A 20,651-nucleotide genomic window follows, 5' to 3' on the forward strand; every position below is an offset into this window, starting at 1 on the left:
ACCATACCATACTAATTACTAACAGCAGGGATTAACAATGAGTACAGCTAAACTGAGGAGAGTAACTCCCATTAACACACTTGAGAATATCCAGGTGTGACCAGCCAAGTGAATCCCTAGGTGCCCTCAGAGCTTCCACACCAGAGGGTAAGAAGGGGGAGGTCTAAGAGGTACAGATATATTCCAAGCAGTGACAGCAGCCTGGCATACTGAAGCTCCTTTTCAAAAATCTCTGTCCTACATGCATAACCAAACTGTGCATGCCAAGTCTTAGGTATAAAAACTAGACTTCCTCATTAATCTCCTGGGCACTCACAGTATATTTAAAAAAAGAAAAGGAGTACTTGTGGCACCTTAGAGACTAACCAATTTATTTGAACCTAAGCTTTCGTGAGCTACAGCTCACTTCATCGAATGCATACTGTGGAGAGTACACAAGATCTTTTTATACACACAAAGCATGAAAAAATGGGTGTTTACCACTACAAAAGGTTTTCTCTCCCCCCACCCCACTCTCCTGCTGGTAATAGCTTATCTAAAGTGATCACTCTCCTTACAATGTGTATGATAATCAAGTTGGGCCATTTCCAGCACAAATCCAGTATATTTGAAAGCAGTCGTCATTCTGGGGTACAGAAAAGCAAACACATATAGGTTTCACTGTATGCAGAACAAAGTTTCTGAAAGTGTAGCCCATATGTGTTTCTTAAAGTACCAAATATCTGTTTATTCAAAGGAAAACTGATCTTGCAGACAAATCACAGAGCAAAGAGCAAAAATCACTTGCCAATTCAAAGAGTTTAATCTCCAAAACATCTTACTACATACTGTACTCTGTAAGCTGCTTGCATGAACAATAACTGAACAAGGGAGCTTAAAAAAAACCTGATGTTTACAAATACAGATTTCTTACTGTTGGGATTGAGGTTGTACAGCTTACTCTTCTAAGTCGCCTCTGCATAAGATTGTGTTCCATGCTATTGACTTCAGTTTTCAGCCGCTCAAGTTCCTCTTTCTCAAGCTTCAGTTCTTTTGCTAACCTCTCCATCCTTGCTCGCTGATGTAATAGCAAGGCTAGAGCAGTATAGGGAATAAACAGTCAATATAATGCACTTAATTAAAAAACAGAACTCTTAATTTGTGTGTAATATACACAAGTGACCTTTCCAAAATAATAGGTGAGTATAAACATGCAGCCACATATCAGTGTAAAGATGCTTCATGCCAACTGAACTATAGTTTAGGACAGTAAATTCTTCCAGAATAAAAATAATGGCTTTAGACAGTAATTTGAAGTTCATATTACCATTTTGGTCACTGCTTCTTTTTTTGTATTTGGTCTTTCTCCACTGAAAAATACAAAGGCACCTGTACAAGGAGACAGCTTCTCAGGATGAAACAGCAACCTAATCATACTACCACTGCACTGTCAAGAATAAATACCAGAGGCAAAAATTAGAGTCTGAAAGACCGCACCAGAACATGACCTCACAGCTGCTGTTTAATAATGTCATCCGATTTCTCAGAAGACCTCACATATTAGCAAGAGCCAAGCCTGTATTGATTTTTGCAGTTCTATTAGAGACTATACAACAAAGTTTTTAAAAATTGCTTTTGCCCTTTGGAACAGGAGAAGGTTTAATTTCCAGTATTATAAATTCACTCATGTTCACAGGCAAAACTAAGGAGCAAGGAGAATCCCTTATTAAAGGAAGGTAGACATAAATTAGTTACAAGAATCGTAAAGACCTTCAGGACCTTTAACTCTGTAGTTAAAGTTGAGCCATTCTTTCTAAATCTCTTTCAGTCGTTAATAACTTCCTCAAAAATGTATGCCTTTGGGATGAAATTTGTCATGTTCAGTCTCAAGCTACAAGACTTCTGTTGTCATGGGTTCCTGAGGCAGTTGCTGAGCAGGTAAAGATAATCCTACTAGCTAGGAATAAATATTCAATTTTCTCTGACAGACTAGGCAGGATTTTTACTCAATATTTTACTTTGATGTCAAATAGGAGTAAATACAGGTCACTGGTCTGAGGTTTACCACTTTCTGATCTACTTGTTTTTACTGATGCTCAAATGAAGAGGAAAGATCCTTCTTGACAATGGCAATTGACCGGGGAAGGCAAAGGGAAGAGATTTGCTGCTGGTATGCAGATGGGTAGACTGTCCAAGTAATGGGTTTGCCAGCAGGTTATTCCTATGTTTCTACTGTGAAATAAACAGAAAAAAGGAACGCACAAGGACACACTACTGAAGCTTGCAAAGTGCCATTACATGCAAAGCACCTGCAGTGTCTCTCCTTCCTGATCTCCATTCAGTGCAAAGAGAAATTAAAAATGTTAAACAAAACACTGTATGAAAAATACAATTATATACTAATTGGAAGAAAGGAAAAAACTCCACAGATGGAGCTAAGTGCAGACATGACAGATCTTACTGAGGCAGGGTAGAAAACAGAGAGGAAGAGCCAGGAGCATAAAAATATGGTATTTTTATTGGCTGACACTTTTCTACCTGAAGCAGAAATTCTAAACTTGGATTTTGTATGGACCCTCACATTTCAGAAGCCAGTAGCAATACAGGGATTGAAAACAAGATATCTTATTAAATAACATTAAAACAACAAAACCAGCAACAACCTTTCATAAAAACAGTGTGTGTCAGTCAAGAGAAGAGTTTGAAAGATCATAATTACAGTATTAATTTTAAAAAAATTCACAACAGTAATGATACATGGCTCACCAATTCCTGGCTTTATATATTCATTCATCATCCAGTTTATACCTGACATATACAATGCCCTCTCATATGTGCTGCATCTTATTAGGATATAGCATCATGCAATATAATATATCACACTAAAGAAAAAAATCAGAAGTGATGTATATATTTCTGTAACTTTTTCACCATGGTAGAGACTGATAGAAAATTAATTTGTTTCTTAAATTAGCAAAATCCGAAGACTTTAAGTATATTCCTCTTTAAATCTCAGTTGTGCTACATAAGTGTGTAATGTAAGTTTGCAGAGGCTAAATATTATTGCTGTTGATATTTATATTGCAGTAGCACACACAGTCACTATTGAAGCCCCAACATATAGGAAGATACAGTTCTCTGCCCCAAAGACCATACAAACCTAAGAAACTCAACTGTCCAAATGAAGGAAACTAATTCCCCCTCCCTCCCCTCCCCCAAAAAAAGAAAATAGTATCTAGGGGGAAAAAACCACAGTGCAAAAAAACTGAACAGCAAATAAAACCTTATTTAGCAAGTAATTTTGCAATCCAGAACCCATTTTTTGTCTTAGTCACATGAAATCAGTTATATTTTTCCTGTACAATTGAGTTAATTTATGGAACAATAGTTACTCTGCCAGTTATTAAAGGTTGTTTGGAACTGCACGCCATGAGAGACTGTATGGCCCCAGCAGATAGGGCCAGGCTGGCAACGCTGCCTAGAGTAAATACTAACTGGCTCCACCTCACTCCTACTGATCTCTCCCATTCACAAAGTTTACTCCTGCCTGCTTTCAGTCCAGGAATCAGCAGGGGATGCTGTGTGCACAGAATGGAAACAATCTGGTACAGAGCAATTCCATGTTAAGAGGTTAAAGATAGCTCAGAAGCGACAGTGGAAATGAGGGCCAAATACTGCAGGGCAGAGTTAGAGAGGTGAAATAATGTGAAATAGGAATAAAATGAAGTGAAAAGAAAGGATAGGAGGAGGAGAGAGGAAAGGCAGATAATCTAATCTCATTAGAAATCTAAGTAAAGTAAGAAGTAGACGGTTTGAATAATTGCTCCTAATTAGCATTATGACAATTAAAGCTGACTGGCTTGAATGGTTGCAGACTAAACTTTCTCTGTGCAAGTGAGTTTGAGTATATCAATCAGTTTTCAAAAGCTGCAACTCTGAAGAAAGCACTTTTCTGCTCAAATGTTTGGGTAGAGTTTCCACACAATTCTCTTTTACTTAAGCTGTAGTTACTTGGTATTTGATATTAGGGCTCCCTCAAAGTATTTGTTGCCCCTATCCATAGAAAAACATACCGCCAAACAACCTTCCTCTTTGCATCCAAATCCTGCTGAAAAACCATTTCTGCCATGTCAGTTATGATAAATTAAAGTTTTTTAAAAGTTTAAAATAACTAAATTATTCTACATTTAATCAAGATGTGGATTCGTCTTACTGTGCAATCTTAATATTTTATCCCCTGACTTCTCTTTCCTTTCCTCCTTTTTATTACCCTTGCTGGCTTGTTGGTTTTGTCTTGGTACAATGTTGTTGGTTTTGTGTAGCAACGAGAATAATTTTGCTTATTAAACAAATAAATACATCTGTTATAAGTTATTCAAATGTATTTTATTCAAAGGACAAGAAGTAATGGGCTTAATCTGCAGCAAGGGAGATTTAGGTTAGATACTAAGAAAAAAACTTAATTATACAGGTATTTAAACTCTGGCTTGCAAGGGAGGTTGTGGAATCCCCATCATTGGAGATTTTAAAGAATAGGTTAGACAAACACCTGTCTGAGATAAACTACATTTCTTGGTCCTGCCTCAGTGCAGGGTGCTGGACTTGATTGCCTCTTGAGGTCCCTTCCAGCCCCACATTTCTATGAGTCTATGAAAATTATCTAATCCGCATTTAAATATTTGTCTCAAACTTCAACACAACTTTGTAAATGAACTATACAGAAAAGTGTTTGCCTTTGTTAGTTTTAAAATATACAACTTTTCAGTTTCTTCAAATGTTGTCTTGTTCTCTTATGGAACAAGATGGTTTGTATGGCCATTTATAAGAAATCATTAGAATTTGACAACAATCTCATCAATTCATATTTTCCATGTTACATTTTAAGAACTTCTAGTACATCAAAATCTCTTGGATCACACAGGCCAAAAGTTATCTATGTTCTTCTGAATAGGTTCAGTGTCTCTTGAGACACAGCTAGTAGAGTCCTGGACTGTAAAATGCAGTTTAATTTGATTTTTAAAATTGCAGTAGGCAGTTCAAGAAATTTACCTTGAGTATAAGCGTAGTCATCTGATCCAGAACTGGAACTCCTCTGGTATTTATGGATTCCTTTTTTGCCTCCAGATCCTGGTATTACTGAAATGGGCTGAATAGGTTCTGGTGCTGCAGAACGTTCCTCTTGGTCCACTAAATTTAAAAGATTCTCAGTCTGCACTCGACCTACTGTGATTTTAAACACTGTTGAGTTTGGCTGAGATACCATTACCCGGGGAGACTGCGTTAGTGCACCTGTAGGTCCAGTTGGTTGTGTGTAGGTAATATATAATGGATTAACATTAAATGGTGGTTTTGGTTGACCTGACATACCTCTAGAAGGAGAGCCTGAAGGTGGAGTAGTGGCTGCATACAGCGGGTGCTGGTTTCGTTGAGATGGTTGATTATTTATTGGTGAAGGACTTCTATTCATTGCAGTCCCAGCTCTTTGTGGTGGCTCAACTGTAATTTCTATCTTGTTCATAGAACCTTTGGATAAGCTAGGTCCACCATAAGGGAGATAAGATACTGAGTGACCACCCTGTTTTTGATAACTCTGGGGCGATTGTTGATATGGATGGGGTGGAACAGTTGAAGGACTAGGAGGCATAAACACATGTGAACTCTGATGACCTAATTGGGTAGGCTGTACCTGATGCTGAGGAGAGCCAAAAGGAGAAGGACACTGAGATGCAGGTGGTGATTGATAAGTTGGCTGAGGAATCTGGGGCTGTTTAGGAGAATACTGTGAAGGTTGGTAGTTCTGTTGATGTGGATAAACAGGTAGCGGGCGTGGAGTATAATGTGGAACTGGGCCTTGTGGAGAAGAATGCCACTGTGCATTCTGAGGAGTCTGTCGTCCTGAAGAACTTTGAGATGTCTGCCTAATATATATAGAACCAGGAGTCCCATAAAGATTGCTTGGAATCTGTGGAAGAATTTGTAAAGCTCTGGGTACTGTTTGTCCAGAGGGGAGGTTTTGTGATAATGTAACAGTAATAGGATTTGTATTGTACCGAGGTATGTGCATATATGTAGGAGGATGAGGGCCTTGCATAGCAGATGTGTTCATTCCTGGTGGCATGGAAGATGGCTGTTGAGGTGGTTGCGGAGGAGGAGTAGCTGCATTTCTAGTCTGGTCATTCATGAAAAATGGATTGTAATTAGAAGAAGCTGCCACAACAGCTGGAGCAGAGTGTGGTTCTTGAACTAAGCAGATCAGCTGTTTACCCGCTGTGCATTGTGGATCAATATGTCCATCGCTTGAGCTATGTACCAGTGTACGACCACCATTAAGTTGAGCTCCTTCCCCTGCATGGTAGCTGGTAGGGGGATGAATACCCAGGTTAATGTGCAAAAGGCGATTCCTGTTCATTCTGCTGTCATCAGGGCTATGGTACTCCATATATAAGTATTTGTTGCTCTCCTGCGCAAGAACTCGACAACATGCTTCAAGGTTGTTGTTGTTCTAGAAGTAAGAATTGACACCAATTATCTTCAAATTACATTAGTAACTCCAATCAGTATATTCAACTGAAGTTCCAATTAAGCTTAGCTTGAACACATTTTAGGGATAACACTTCACAGTAGCTGGCATACCTATGACTCCTGAAATAAATTAAAGATAATCCCTGTTAGACCATGCTATATAAGAAGTATGTGGCTCATGTTACTTACAGTGAAATCTTATGATAACATTAGCTACTGAGTGACCCACATAAAATCTAGCAAGTCCAAGTTAAGGGAAATAGAATTTGGTAATGGTTATAGCTTTGGCATTCATTCCTGAAATGTTTCTGTTTCTTTAGAAAAGGATGTACATATATTTAACATTATTTCAAATGAGAAAATACTACAAATTAGAACTATTTCACAGCTTGAAACTGAAGTGTTCAAAACAATATTTCAAAGAGGATTAGCATATTACAGCCATCCAGGCTCCATGATTACTGAATTTGCAATCCTAATATGCATCTTGTTTAACTTTGGTTTGTTCTTCCCATTAGCTGCAATTTAAAATAAACCCCAGTGTTAAAAATTTAATTTTAAAAGTGTGTTCACAGTTTGAATGTATTCTGTCTAACTTTCCTTGCAACTGGCCTCCCCTGATTTCTGTCCTTTATCCCTTAGCCTAATTCACTTCAATTTACTCTTTTGATCACCTTCCTCTTTCTAGAAAATAGTTTCAATGTAGTAAACAGCCACAAATACTCACCAGGACTGAGATGTTTAATACAATATACAGAGACTTGGAAGTATTTTCTAAACAGAGTTTAAAAACTACTTACAAATAGTCTGAAAATGGTGCATATTAATATTTTATTATCAGTAATGCAGATTGAAATCTGTCCTTTGTGAAGAATGTTTTTTAAAGATAAACTACCAATATTCTGTGTCAAATTTAAAAAATGAAATCTGAAATATTTTGCCCAAATTATTAACTCTTACTGGTTTGGCTGTCAAACTAGAAAAAAAAAAGCGCTTTTAAATACAATTAAGGATGCTAAAACAGTGTACTTACCCTATGACATAGTTTATAAAACCCAAGCACTTAAAAGCAAGGAAAAGTTAAAAATACAATAAATCTGATATTAGCCAACTGATAAATACATAATTTAGAATCTTTAAAATGTTTGGAAATTAATAGCCATTTTCCGAGACTCCTTATATTCTGACACTGCATCTTCAACTATTACATTTTCTTTAAAATAAATAAAAAAGCACGCTGAAAAAGCTTGTGCAGCCCTCAGAGGAACGAAGAATCCAAACCCCTTCAAATTTAAGGAGGGGTGTAGTTTGGACTGCACACCCTGGACCTAAATCTACGTAAAGTTTTGGTTCTGAGTCAAAAACAAAAAGGGGCTTTTTTCCCCACTTCAGTTATAGCCAAATTCTTACAACAGCTGTTCTAACGCTATCTTGGCCATCAGAAAGTCACTCAAGATTGTGGAAATGTTGCGATTTCTACTATTTTTCACAGAAATCTTAGATTTTTTTCCACATTTTTAGAACAAAATCCAAACAAAAACTGTGGTTCAGCCTTGAATCTAAACCCTAATCTAATCTGTACCTGATTGCCTTTAGTCACATTTGACAATTTCTGACCATATACATTTTACAAAATTGATCCCAAGATTGGTATTTTCTACAGCATACCATAGATCTCAATAGGTCAAAAATAAAACACAGTTATCAGGAAAAAGTAAATGTATAGATTCATCAAGATCTCCTCTGCCACTGATGCTACATTTTTGAAGGGCTCCAGCACTGAGGAATCAATTCTAATTAGTAAGGAGTTTCACATTTTTGATTAAAAACCATCACTGTAGTCTCTGATGCTTACTGTCTTACGATAAATATATATATTCTATCAATAGACTTATGAGTTACAAGTAGCTCTCCTACTTAGGTGATCTGCGAATGGTCTCGGCAAAGTCATCTTTATTCTAGCACTATATTTCGGATGACCTCAGTAACCAGAATAAGAAGGATGTACAGCATATTCTCAGCTAAAGATCTCCTCCTCTCTCATCTTCGGCCCTGTAAAGTCCAGCCCTGTTCACATCTTTGGCTCTGACACATCACACCATGCACCATTCTTTTAACACCAATTTCCATGTCTGTATTTTGCTGGATAACGGAGCTGTCGTAAGTGGCAGGTACTACAGCATTAAAGCAGGGTCCCGGTGTTCCAGCCCCATAATTACAGATGCAACAGAGAGCAGCATCAGACACCAGAGAGCACAGCCAACTGCTGCCAGACAGCCACCTGTTACCTAAGCAGAACGCAGTAGAGTCCATGGCGCCCTCAGGTCACATAATGTGACAGACACGAGGGGGAAAGACAGCAGCTAGGAGACATTCCATGGAACACACTATCACCTGTCTAGAAAGACCCCATATTATTGGTGTATCCAACTGCTGCCAGACAGCCACCTGTTACCTAAGCAGAACGCAGTAGAGTCCATGGCGCCCTCAGGTCACAATGCGACAGACACGAGGGGGAAAGACAGCAGCTAGGAGACATTCCATGGAACACACTATCACCTGTCTAGAAAGACCCCATATTATTGGTGTATCCAAGACTTATATAGTTTTAAGTATTTGGAATATGTGGTGTGATGACAGGTCAGCCAATGACTATTGGTTCATCTGCCTTTTTAATTGACATATTGCATAGCCTTGGGCCAGGTCTACATTAGGGACTTATGCTGGCACAACTATGTTGGTCAGGGCTGTGAAGAGGTGTGATCCCTGACTGATACAACTGTGTAGGCAGAAGTCCCAGGGTAGGCATAGTTACATCAGCCGTGTTTTTACTAGCATAGCTTATTTCAATCATACAGAGTGGTTTTGCTATACCAGTACAAAGAGCAGCATTGCCAGATTACCTGCAACTGTACCTAGAGTGATTTGCATACCGATATTCCCATACTGGTAAAATGCTCCTAGTGTGGACATGGAAGCCTTTTATATACTTCAAAGACTACAAAATAAAATGTTGGAATACAGTATGTTAAAAAGAACCCTGTATTCAGATGTCCAGAGTGTATCTGGATACTGTACTTCAGAGACACAGGGATCCTTTAGCTTTGTCAAATTACAGACATCGGATAGTTCAACTGGTTCATCCAAGAGATCATCTACTTACCAGTACGGAAGAAATGACTACGCCAGAGTAAACGAAGTTCTGTATTACAAGAACATCCTGCACTTCTTATCTGAAAGCAGCTGAGAACTATAAAGGGTGGAGATACTGTATGCAGTCATTTCAGCAGTAATGAAATTGCTGGAGCACTTCTACAGTTAAGCTGTGTCCCCATTTTGATTCCTCCTTAATGGCACTGCTTGGGGAAAAGACTGCAATTTGACTTGGCAAAGGGGAAGTACGAAAGCCATTCTGACCATCCAGGTGGCAGACAAAAGGGGCAACTCCAAAGGAAAATGTTTAGCCTACTACATAGAACCCAACCCTCCTCTCAAAGGAAAAAGGAGGGGATATTCAGGTAAAAAGTTCAGGTAAAAAGTTACCTCAGGTATGCATTCAGCAGTAACTACCCCCACCTGCTACTTTCCTTGTCCCTATATACTGTCCTAGGTCAGGCGGTAGGGGGTGAAGAGCAAGGAGAAACAGGTGAGTGGAGGCACTGCTTCCAAGGAAAGAAGCAGGCATATCAAAGCCACCATCTTTGGCTCTCACTAGCACAGAGATTCCCAAACTGTGGGACGCATCCTCCTAAGAATGTTTGGAGGGGTGCAGTGGGGCCCAAGTCAGCCCTCGTGGGGGGGAGGGAGTGCCACCCAGTCCTGTTCCAGCCCCAGCTCTGCTCCAACCCTGCCCCCAGCCTTGGCTCGGTTGTGACAGGTAAGGATACCAAGTCCATCTCGCCCAAGTGGGAGCAGTCAGTATGAGGTGTACTCCTTGTTATTTTTAATAGGATTTTTGACAGAAGAGCCAATGGGAAAAGGCATACAGAAGGTCCTTGTACCACGGAAGGAGTGCTTCCCCATCCCTGCTCTGGATCAGTATTGTGGACATTTCTTGTTCAGGCAAGTGGTGAACAGGTCTGTGGCCAGTGTCCCCCCACTGCTTGAAAAGGTCATGAAGTACTGCTGGGTACCATTCGTGGTCGTGTGGAACTTGTGACTGAGATGGTCTGCTATTGAGTTTTGTGTTCCCAGAAGGTAGGCACGAATAGCGTGATGTTGTGGGAAATGCACCAGTTCCATAGCTTTACCGCTTCTGCACAAAGGGAGGGCAACCTTGTTCCTCCCTGTCAGCATATGTAATACACACATTCTGTGTTGTCTGTTAAGACTCTAGCGTGCGTTCTCTTGATCAGCAGGAGGAAATGGACGCAGGCATTTCTGACTGCCCTGAGTTTGAGAAGGTTAACGTGGAGGGACATCTCCATGGATGACCATTTGCCTTGTGTTGTAAGGTTTTTTAGATGTGCACCCCATTCTAGGAGGGATGAGTCGGTGGTGAGAAGTAACGATGGGGAAGTTTACAAAAAGGGAATCCTGTTGTAAACCTCTGCTGAATTTTTCCACTGAACCAGGGAGTTTTTGACCTTGGTGCACAGTGACAGAGATGTGTCTAGTCTGTCTCTATTTGGTCTGTAGACTGAGCTGAACTACATTTTCAGGCACCACATATGAAGCCTGGCATGAGGTATAACTGCTGCACATGCTGCCATATGTACGAGGAATTGGAAGCAGTGTCTGGCTGATATTTGAGGGCTGTTTCATACTCTCTTTAGGAGCGTGGTCCAGGAAAGGAACCTGTGCTGAGGCACAAGCGCTTTGGCCTGTAACGAGTCCAGGTCAGCCCCTATGAACGACAGGCACTGTACAGGGGTGAAGGTTGATCTTTGGACGCTGATCTGAAGACCCAGTTCCATGAACAATCTATTACAGTCTTGGTAACCCGGCGGGCCTCATTAAAGGAGTGGGCTCTGAGGAGACAACAGGTCAAATAGGGGTAGATCATGATCCCCCTGGGAATGTAGGTTAGCAGCCACTACTGATTGAACCTTGGAGAATACTCTCAGAGCCAATGATAGCCCAAAGGAGAGTATTCTGTACTGATAGTGGTCTTATCCTATGGTAAATCTGAGGAACTGTCTGTGGGATGGTAGGATTGAAATATGGAAATAGGTGTTCTGAAGGTCAATTGCTGCAAATCAGTCTCCCTGTTCCAATGCTGGAATAATTATTACCAGAGTAACCATCTTGAATTTTTGAGCCTTGACAAACCTGTTGAGTGCTCTGAGGTCTAGCATGGGTCTCCAACTGCCATTCTTCTTGGGTATCAGGAAATAGCAAGAGCAAAAACCTTTGCCTCATAGATGCTGGGGTACTGATTCTATGGCTCCTAATTGGAGCAAGAGATCTATTTCTTGTTGTAGTAAACTCTCATGAGAAGGGTCCTTGAAGAGGGATGGAAAAGGGTGTTGGGGCAGGAGAGGTAAAGTTGGATGGAGTACCCATTGTGAATGATTTCCATCCATCTGATGTTATACATTCCCAGGTGCTCCGGAATGTGGCAAGGCGGTAGGCAAATGGGCAGGATAGGTTGGTCAGCTGCAGCGCTTAAAGGGAGTGGTCTGTTGACACCTCAACCAACACGTCAAAACTGCTGTTTTGAGGTGGCTGGTTGTGCCGTGGAAGACTGTGGGCTCGATGGTTTGCACCTGAAGAATCTAGATTTCTTTCTCTGAGGTTTGTAGAAGCTTTGAGTTGGGTATTGGCAGGTGTGGGATTTATGCTGGGGCTGCAGACTAAATTTTCTTTTTTGTCCAAGTATATAGATCCCTAAATGACCGGAGAATAGCCTTGGAATCTTTAAGGGTGTAGAGGCATGTGTCAGTCTTTTCAGCAAACAACTTGGTACCTTCAAAGGGAAGGTCTTCAATGGTTGTCTGCACCTCTTTAGGGAACCCAGAGAGGCGTAATCACAACGCATTTCACATAACCACTATAGTGAAGATGGACTGGGCCGCTGTATCAGCTATATCGAGGGCTGACCAGAGTGTTGGTTTGGCTAATAGTTGCCCTTCCTGGATGACAGCTCAGAACTGGTCACACTCTGACTCTAGGATCTGATCAATAAAGGTGCTGAGCTTGGAATAATTAACCCAGTTAATAATTAACATTTGCTGTTAATGCTTGATAATTTGCATTTGAAACTGCAATGTGTCAGAGGAGTAGGCCTTTCTCCTGAAGAGGTCAAGGTGTTTCCAATCCCTATCATAGGGGACAGATCTCATTTGGTGCTGGCAACCCCAGGAGTTTACGGCATCCACAACAATGGAGTTAGGGCGAGGGTGGGAAAAAAGGGGTTCTGTCTCCATAGCAGGGAGATTTTTATCAGCCCATTTACACATAGGCATCACCGATGCTGCAATTTGCCATATAGTTTTTGTGGGGTCCAGGAGAGCCTCACTGATGGGGAGGGCTATTCTGGAGGACGAAGAAGAGTAGGATGTCAAGGAGTTTGTGGTGAGTATCTTTTACCTCCCCTACGTGTATCTGCAGCATGTCTGCTGCACTTTAGCCAAGTCCTGGAAAAGCTGGAAATCATTGGCTAAGCATTGTGGCGGGGGCATGACTGCCTCATCTAGAGAGAAGGAAGCGATGTAGGTTTTCGATGTAACCTCCTCTTTGAATCCGCCCTCTTCTTCCTCCACATCTCCTCTGGAGGTTCAGTGACCGAAGGAGAACATCTCGGGGGCTCACGGATGTAAGCTGGAAACCCAAGAAGTGTGTGGTTGATATGATGCCCAGGAATCCCAGTAGGGCTATTGGAGCAGTGGGATAGAGCCTGGCGGTGCCCATGATTGGCTGTACGGGACTGATGGTATGCCTGAGGAGCCCCGAATCATAGAATATCAGGGTTGGAAGGGACCTCAGGAGGTCTTCTAGTCCAACCCCCTGCTCAAAGCAGGACCGATCCCCAATTAAATCATCCCAGCCAGGGCTTTGTCAAGCCTGACCTTAAAAACTTCTGAGGAAGCAGATTCCACCACCTCCCTAGGTAATGCATTTCAGTGTTTCACCACCCTCCCAGTGAAAAAGTTTTTCCTAATATCCAACCTAAATCTCCCCCACTGCAACTTGAGACCATTACTCCTCGTTCTGTCATCTGCTAACACTGAGAACAGTCTAGATCCATCCTCTTTGGAACCCCCTTTCAGGTAGCTGAAAGCAGCTATCAAATCCCTCCTTATTCTTCTCTTCTGCAGCCTAAACAATCCCAGTTCCCTCAGCCTCTCCTCATAAGTATGTGTTCCAGTCCCCTAATCATTTTTGTTGCCCTCCGCTGGACACTTTCCAGTTTTTCCACATCCTTCTTGCAGTGTGGGGCCCAGAACTGGACACAGGACTCCAGGTGAGGCCTCACCAATGTCAAATAGAGGGGAACGATCATGTCCCTCGATCTGCTAGCAATGCTCCTACTTATCCAGCCCAAAATACCGTTAGCTCTCTTGGCAACAAGGGCACACTGTTGACTCATATCCAGCTTCTCATCCACTGTAACCCCTAGGTCCTTTTCTGCAGAACTGCTGCCTAGTCATTCAGTCCCTAGTCTGTAGCGGTGCATGGGTTTCTTCCATCCTAAGTGCAGGACTCTGCACTTGTCCTTGTTGAACCTCATCAAAATTTCTTTTGGCCCAATCCTCTAATTTGTCTAGGTCTCTCTGTATCCTATCCCTACCTTCCAGTGTATCTACCACTCCTCCCAGTTTAGTGTCATCTGCAAACTTGCTGAGGGTGCAATCCACGCCATCCTCCAGATCATTAATGAAGATATTGAACAAAATCGGCCCCAGGACCGACCCTTGGGGCAAACTGCTTGATACCAGCTGCCAACTAGACATGGAGCCATTGATTACCACCATTGAGCCCGACAACCTAGGCAGCTTTCTATCCACCTTATAGTCCATTCATCCAGCCCATACTTCTTTAGCTTGCTGGCAAGAATACTGTGGGAGACAGTGACAAAAGCTTTGCTAAAGTCAAGGAACAACATGTCCACTACTTTCCCTTCATCCACAGAACCAGTTATCTCGTCATAGAAGGCAATTAGATTAGTCAGGCATGACTTGCCCTTGGTGAATCCATGCTGACTGTTCCTGATCACTTTTCTCTCCTCTAAGTGCTTCAGAATTGATTCCTTGAAGACCTGCTCCATGATTTTTCCAGGGACTGAGGTGAGGCTGAGTGGCCTGTAGTTCCCAGGATCCTCCTCCTTCCCTTTTTTAAAGATGGGCACTACATTAGCCTTTTTCCAGTCATCCGTGACTTCCCCTGATCGCCATGAGTTTTCTAGGATAATGGCCAATGGCTCTGCAATCACATCCGCCAACTCCTTTAGTACTCTCGGATGCAGCGCATCCGGCCCCATGGACTTGTGCACGTCCAACTTTTCTAAATAGTCCCGAACCACCACTTTCTCTACAGAGGGCTGGTCACCTCCTCCCCAAGCTGTGGTGCCCAGTGCAGTAGTCTGGGAGCTGACCTTGTTCGTGAAGACAGAGGCAAAAAAAGCATTGAGTACATTAGCTTTTTCCACATCCTCTGTCACTAGGTTGCCTCCCTCATTCGGTAAGGGGCCCACACTTCCCTTGACTTTCTTCTTGTTGCTAACATACCTGAAGAAACCCTTCTTGTTACTCTTAACATCTCTTGCTAGCTGCAACTCCAGGTGTGATTTGGCCTTCCTGATTTCACTCCTGCATGACCGAGCAATATTTTTACACTCATCCCTGGTCATTTGTCCAATCTTCCACTTCTTGTAAGCTTCTTTTTTGTATTTAAGATCAGCAAGGATTTCACTGTTTAGTAAATATGGCAGGCGAGCAGCTTGGCTTTTCTTTCTACACATCGGGATGGTTTGTCCCTGTAACCTCAATAAGGGTTCTTTAAAATACAGCCAGCTCTCCTGGACTCCTTTTCCCCTCATGTTATTCTCACAGGGGATCTTGCCCATCAGTTCCCTGAGGGAACAGGCTTCATAGGGAGTATGGAAGGAGGATGAATAGAAAGTAGAGGTGCCTGGCAAGGTACCGGAAAAGACTCACGTGCTTGGAGAAGACTTGATACCGAAGCTCCAGTGCCAAGAAGGGGAGACTCTGGTATATCAGATACGCTGAGCTCTCTTGAGTGCCAGAACTCCTGCAGTCAGGGATCTCACCAGTGCTGGATGGCTCACCGTTGACAGTGCCAATGGTACAGAGCATACCAGCAGGATCTTCTTAACCATGTGCTCCCTGCTCCTGTTTTTGTGTATTGGTACCATTGGCTCAGAGTCTATGCCCATCAGGTCTTTAGGCGCATCAATACCTGCTGCTCTAGACCCTCGTAAGCTATGGGTACCATGCTTGGATGGCCTTGGTGTCAACAGTACTGACAATACAGAGCGTGCCAGAGATCTTTTATGGCTAGCTCAGGGCTCACAGCTCTCTCTTTAGATGTCTTACGAGAGGGGTCCATGGCTGATTTCTTCAACCCATAGTCCCTAGATGTCGAGGGCTGCAGAGAAGACTCATGCATTCTGGGCGACTCCTGGCACAGATCCAAAGAAGACTGGAGGGCTGTCTCCATCAGACATTATCTTCTGTTTGAATTCCCTGTCCTTTCGAGACGTGGGTTTAAGTTGTCGACAGAGACCACAATTCTGCAGCATGTAGCCTTCCCTGAAGCAGCATACGCATCAAGAGTGTTCATCTGCCACAGGGATGGCCTCCTTGCAAGAAGAGGCACTTCTTGAAGCCTGGTGAGTTGGGCATACCCTGTTGAGGGAAGGGATCCCCAACAAAAAAGGGGGGGAAATTAAAAGTTTTTCTTTTTTAGAAGATAAAGAAAAACTACAACTAAGACTGAAAAAGACTAACTAGCTACTAAAAATGCTAAAGAAAAGGAAGACGTTAACGATCTCAAATGGACTGCTGATGGCTCTGACTCTAGCCAGAGGCAGTTGGCAAGGAACTGTGGGGGTTTAGCCTGCACATACTGGTTAACCTTATGGTGGGGCACAAAGGGAAAGAGCCAGACACGGATATCAAAGTTTTCCAACCAGCAGCACAGGGACACAAGCACCCCTACAGTGGAGCACCCATAGGGGCATTACTCGAAGACAGAGACAGTTTCTTTAAGAAAAATGGCAAGGGCCTTACTGCTAATAAAAAATCTGGTCTTGTGAAAAATCCAGTAACCCACAGTTTAAATTCAGGTATGAGTGCAACATTGCCTACATTGAATGGCAGAAGAGAAAAAAGGAGTTTTCCACTCTCACATCCTGAGATGACAGAAACTTGAATAGTGTCTTTCTGCTCAGCCACAGGGAATATCCACTTTCTTTTACCCAATAAATAAATAAATAAATAAATATTTCAATAGAATGTAAACTCAAAAAGTTTGCTGTTCTCCAAGTTCCTGTTACCTTTTAGAAACTTAAAATCCCCAGAAGACAACTATGAAATTGAACTGATTTCTAATCAGTCTATTACAAGGGGGTTCCTTTTTATGCCACAACAATAAATGTACGGTAACTGTTACTATGCTACTGTATTCTGCTGCAGCATACCTGGAGCATGCACTGAGATACCACCCCTTCTGGAATCTCAGGGAAACGTTGCCGGAGGTCATGGAGTACCTGCACATCAAGTTGCTGACTACCCTGCGCCATGCCAGACTGATGTTGTTCTGGGATTCTCAAGAATGGAAGTCAATAAGCCTTCCAGTGGATATGATCTTCTGATGCTTCAGGCATTTTCTATTGGGAAAAACAGACAACGATCATCAGATTTATTAAAATACATCCTAATTCATCCAAAGTAAAAGTGAAGCTAACTACATTCTCCCTCCACCAAATGAAGTTTGCGTACAGACAACCTGAACTGTTTTTTAGATTCACAGATTGAAAGGGGCATGGAATAAACACAGAAACTGAGTCATGAATTTCTAATCCCAGATGTGCATTAGACTCCCTCAGTTTCCCCGTTGATAAAAATGGGATTAATATTAATTTACTTCTCAAAGACATTTTGAATAGTTAAAAGTTTGTGGTGTTTGAGGATATGATGAACTATACAAGGGTTCATTCATTATTTTAATAATAGAGCTATGTGCTAACAGTGACAGAATAGAAGTCCAGGTGGTACAATTACCAGTAGTATTTTAAATTATGTATTTTAGCTAATAATTAGATCTCCAACTCCCGCAGTGCACAAACACCACCACCTTTAAATGTATACCACTAACTAAAATTAGACAACAGCTGAAGACATCAGATAACAGATTTTGTAGCTCAAGTCTACAAGTTTCTAATAAAGTATCTGTTTAGACACTTCAGTAGTTCAGGCATAATATGTACCCTACCTTAAAACTGCTCAAAATACAGAGCAATGTTCTCTGGATTTAATCTCTTTCCTTCTCATATCATCTACTAATTAGAAAGAAAAAAAAATACAGGCACCATTTTTGTGACCTATATAGGAAAATAATTCTTGCTGACTCAAGCAATTAGCTAACATTATCTAATCTTGCACACCAGGAAACAAAGCCATGTCTGCTTCTATTCCATTATGTTAAAAAAATAAAATATTTTCAAAATAGAAATAGGTGTTAGTCTCTAAGGTGCCACAAGTCCTTTTCTTTTTTCAGTAGGAAAAGAATATTTTCAAGCCTTCAAGTCATGTGAGCATCCAAGATATCTCTGGGGAAAGAAGAGTGACCAAGAACATGCAAAGTGATTTTAGGATTACAGTAAGTATTTATCTTGGGTATTCATAAAACATTTATCACCTTCATATTTAAAGGCAGAGAGAAAAGTGTCTACTTTCGTGTCAGGATTCTTTTATCTAGTAATATTATAACAAGTAGTATTTGAACCAGAATAAAAGTGTACAAAGGACACATGCATCTTGAGTAAACAAGGTTTACCCATTTTGACTAATCAACACAATACTAGCCTGAAGTACTGTAGCTGAAGTCAAAATACCAAGCCAAGGATGCCTTCTACAATTCTGGCCAGAAAGTAACTAGTAATATTAAGTACTTACTATAGCTACATTTCAACATACTTTACAAACATTAACTAACCCTCAAAACCTTCTTGTGAGGGAGTTAATATTATTCTCATCTGCCAGATGTGGAAAGGAGACAAGGGTGTTCTATAGCCTGGGTTGCTGACTTAATTCTTTGCTCAGAGTAAGATTATGCACTATCCAGCACAACAAATTCTTCTGAACGTTTCCAGACTTCATTATGAGACTATCATACTTTAGGGTGGACAGAATCTTGCATGTGATTTGTAGATTTTTTTTCCAGATTTATAGATAATTTTTTCACACTTTTAGCCTTGACACTGTAAGCATGGCATTAAGAATGTTAAAAAACACCTAGATAGGAATCTTAATTGAAAGTAAATTGCATGAGCCTTTGCTACCCACCTCACCAAAGGATTCTCAAGACTGAATTAAGCTTCTCCCCATACCCCCCAAAATTTCAATATTTCAATATAGCCACTTAAGCAAGAGAATATAAATTGAATATTACACTTTATATTGCACATCAGGATATTTTTGGCAGCTATAAAGTACATGTGTTTATAAAATAATTACTTCAGTGGTAGCAATAGTATTCTCTCCAAAGGTTTGATGCTCACTGTATTGGTACATCTAATTTTGAAGCATGAACTTTTCAGCAGAATATGAGCACTTAAAAACTTGTTCTGTGAAACACTGCCACACAAACGTCAGTGTCATTCCACAGTGAAAAGCTTAGCTGAACTGGGCAGAAAAACAGACTATTCTATTTTATGACTTGTATTTGTACTGCATAAAAAATATGCATTTCAAAAAAATGCATTTAAATGCATTTCAGAAATGCTATGTGCCGAGGTAATAGATTCTTCCCAAGCACTCTGAATGGTCTTGACAACAGCTAGTTTCTTGTACCATGCAATGGTCTTCCTGGTTGCATTATATGGCTGTAACATTTGGTCTAATTTTATTAACATGTCTAATCAAAGGTGTGGAGACAGTGAATAAGGAAGTATTATTTATCCCTTCATATAACACAAGAACCAGGGGTCACCCAATGAAATTACTAGGCAGCAGATTTAAAGCAAACATAAGGAAGTACTTCTTCACACAGCACAGACTGTGGAACTCATTGCCCGGTGATGCTGAGAAGGCCAAAAATGCAGCTGGGTCCAAAAAAGAAATAGAAAACCCCATGGAGGATAGGTCCATCAATGGCTATTAGCCAAGATGGTCAGGGGCACAACCCCATGCTCTGGGTGTCCCTAAATCTGATGGCCAGCAGCTGGGACTGGATGACAAGGAGATGGATCATTCAATAAATTAGCCTGTTCTGTTCATTCCATCTGAGGCATCTGGCGACAGCCACTGTTGCAAGACAGAATACTGGGCTAGATGGACCACTGGTCTGACCCAGTATGGGCATTCTTATAATTCTTATGACTACTTTATGTGGAAACTGCCACTTTTGGCAACGTACCCAGACCTGAATAAAAAAAATTATGAAAAGGCATAAAGATCTTTTCATGAACAGATGTGCCCTTCATAATCCTACAGAAACTAACACATCAAACCAACCACAGAGAAAGGAACTGTGACAACTGTAATGCTTTAACACAAATTTAATTAAAATTGCATCAGTTAACTTGGTACAAAATGTTTGAGTGGACAATGTCAAACTGTTTAAACTGAGATTTAACATATATTCTGGCCTATCCACATTTTGTTTAGACAAGCTTGTCCTGGTCCATATTGAATGGCCAATGGCCAACAGCCCTGTCTGTGAAGAGTTATCCTCAATATAGAACCATATTTCCTAGGCAGGGTTTAAACCTAGCTGTGTTCAAACTGAGTTATAACACTGTTCACTGGGCTCTGTATAGGTAACTAAACTATGTTTAAAAACAGGTTTAAAACTGTGCTTTAGTCCAGTTAGAAACTTATGCTAGAACTTTTTAACCCAGTCTGGCCAACAATGAAGACATCCAGCGATCACTAGTGTTGACCTGACAGACATTTTACCACTATCTCATCTAGGCAAACAGTAGACAAAATAGTAAAAACAGCTGTGACTGATTGCACTATCAC

The 20,651-nt window shown here is 41.2% G+C and overlaps 1 protein-coding gene across 4 annotated transcripts in view; it reads right to left on the reverse strand.

The window, feature by feature from the left end:
• TAB3 (TGF-beta activated kinase 1 (MAP3K7) binding protein 3) overlaps positions 1-20,651 on the reverse strand; it is a 74,879-nt gene that overhangs the window by 13,197 nt on the left and 41,031 nt on the right. For 3 of the 4 annotated variants that reach the window (XM_048863567.2, XM_048863576.2, XM_048863558.2), the window contains 3 exons: positions 17,105-17,293; positions 5,029-6,481; positions 914-1,074 (listed from right to left, as the gene is read on the reverse strand). In XM_048863567.2, coding sequence (XP_048719524.2) covers positions 914-1,074; positions 5,029-6,481; positions 17,105-17,206 — 1,716 coding nt within the window. In that variant the 5' untranslated portion in view covers positions 17,207-17,293. The remainder of the gene's footprint in view (positions 1-913; positions 1,075-5,028; positions 6,482-17,104; positions 17,294-20,651) is intronic. The other variant, XM_075132073.1, reaches the window with a different exon arrangement.

The sequence above is a fragment of the Caretta caretta genome, chromosome 1 (genome assembly GCF_965140235.1).
Source record: "Caretta caretta isolate rCarCar2 chromosome 1, rCarCar1.hap1, whole genome shotgun sequence".
Lineage (NCBI taxonomy): Eukaryota > Metazoa > Chordata > Testudines > Cheloniidae > Caretta > Caretta caretta.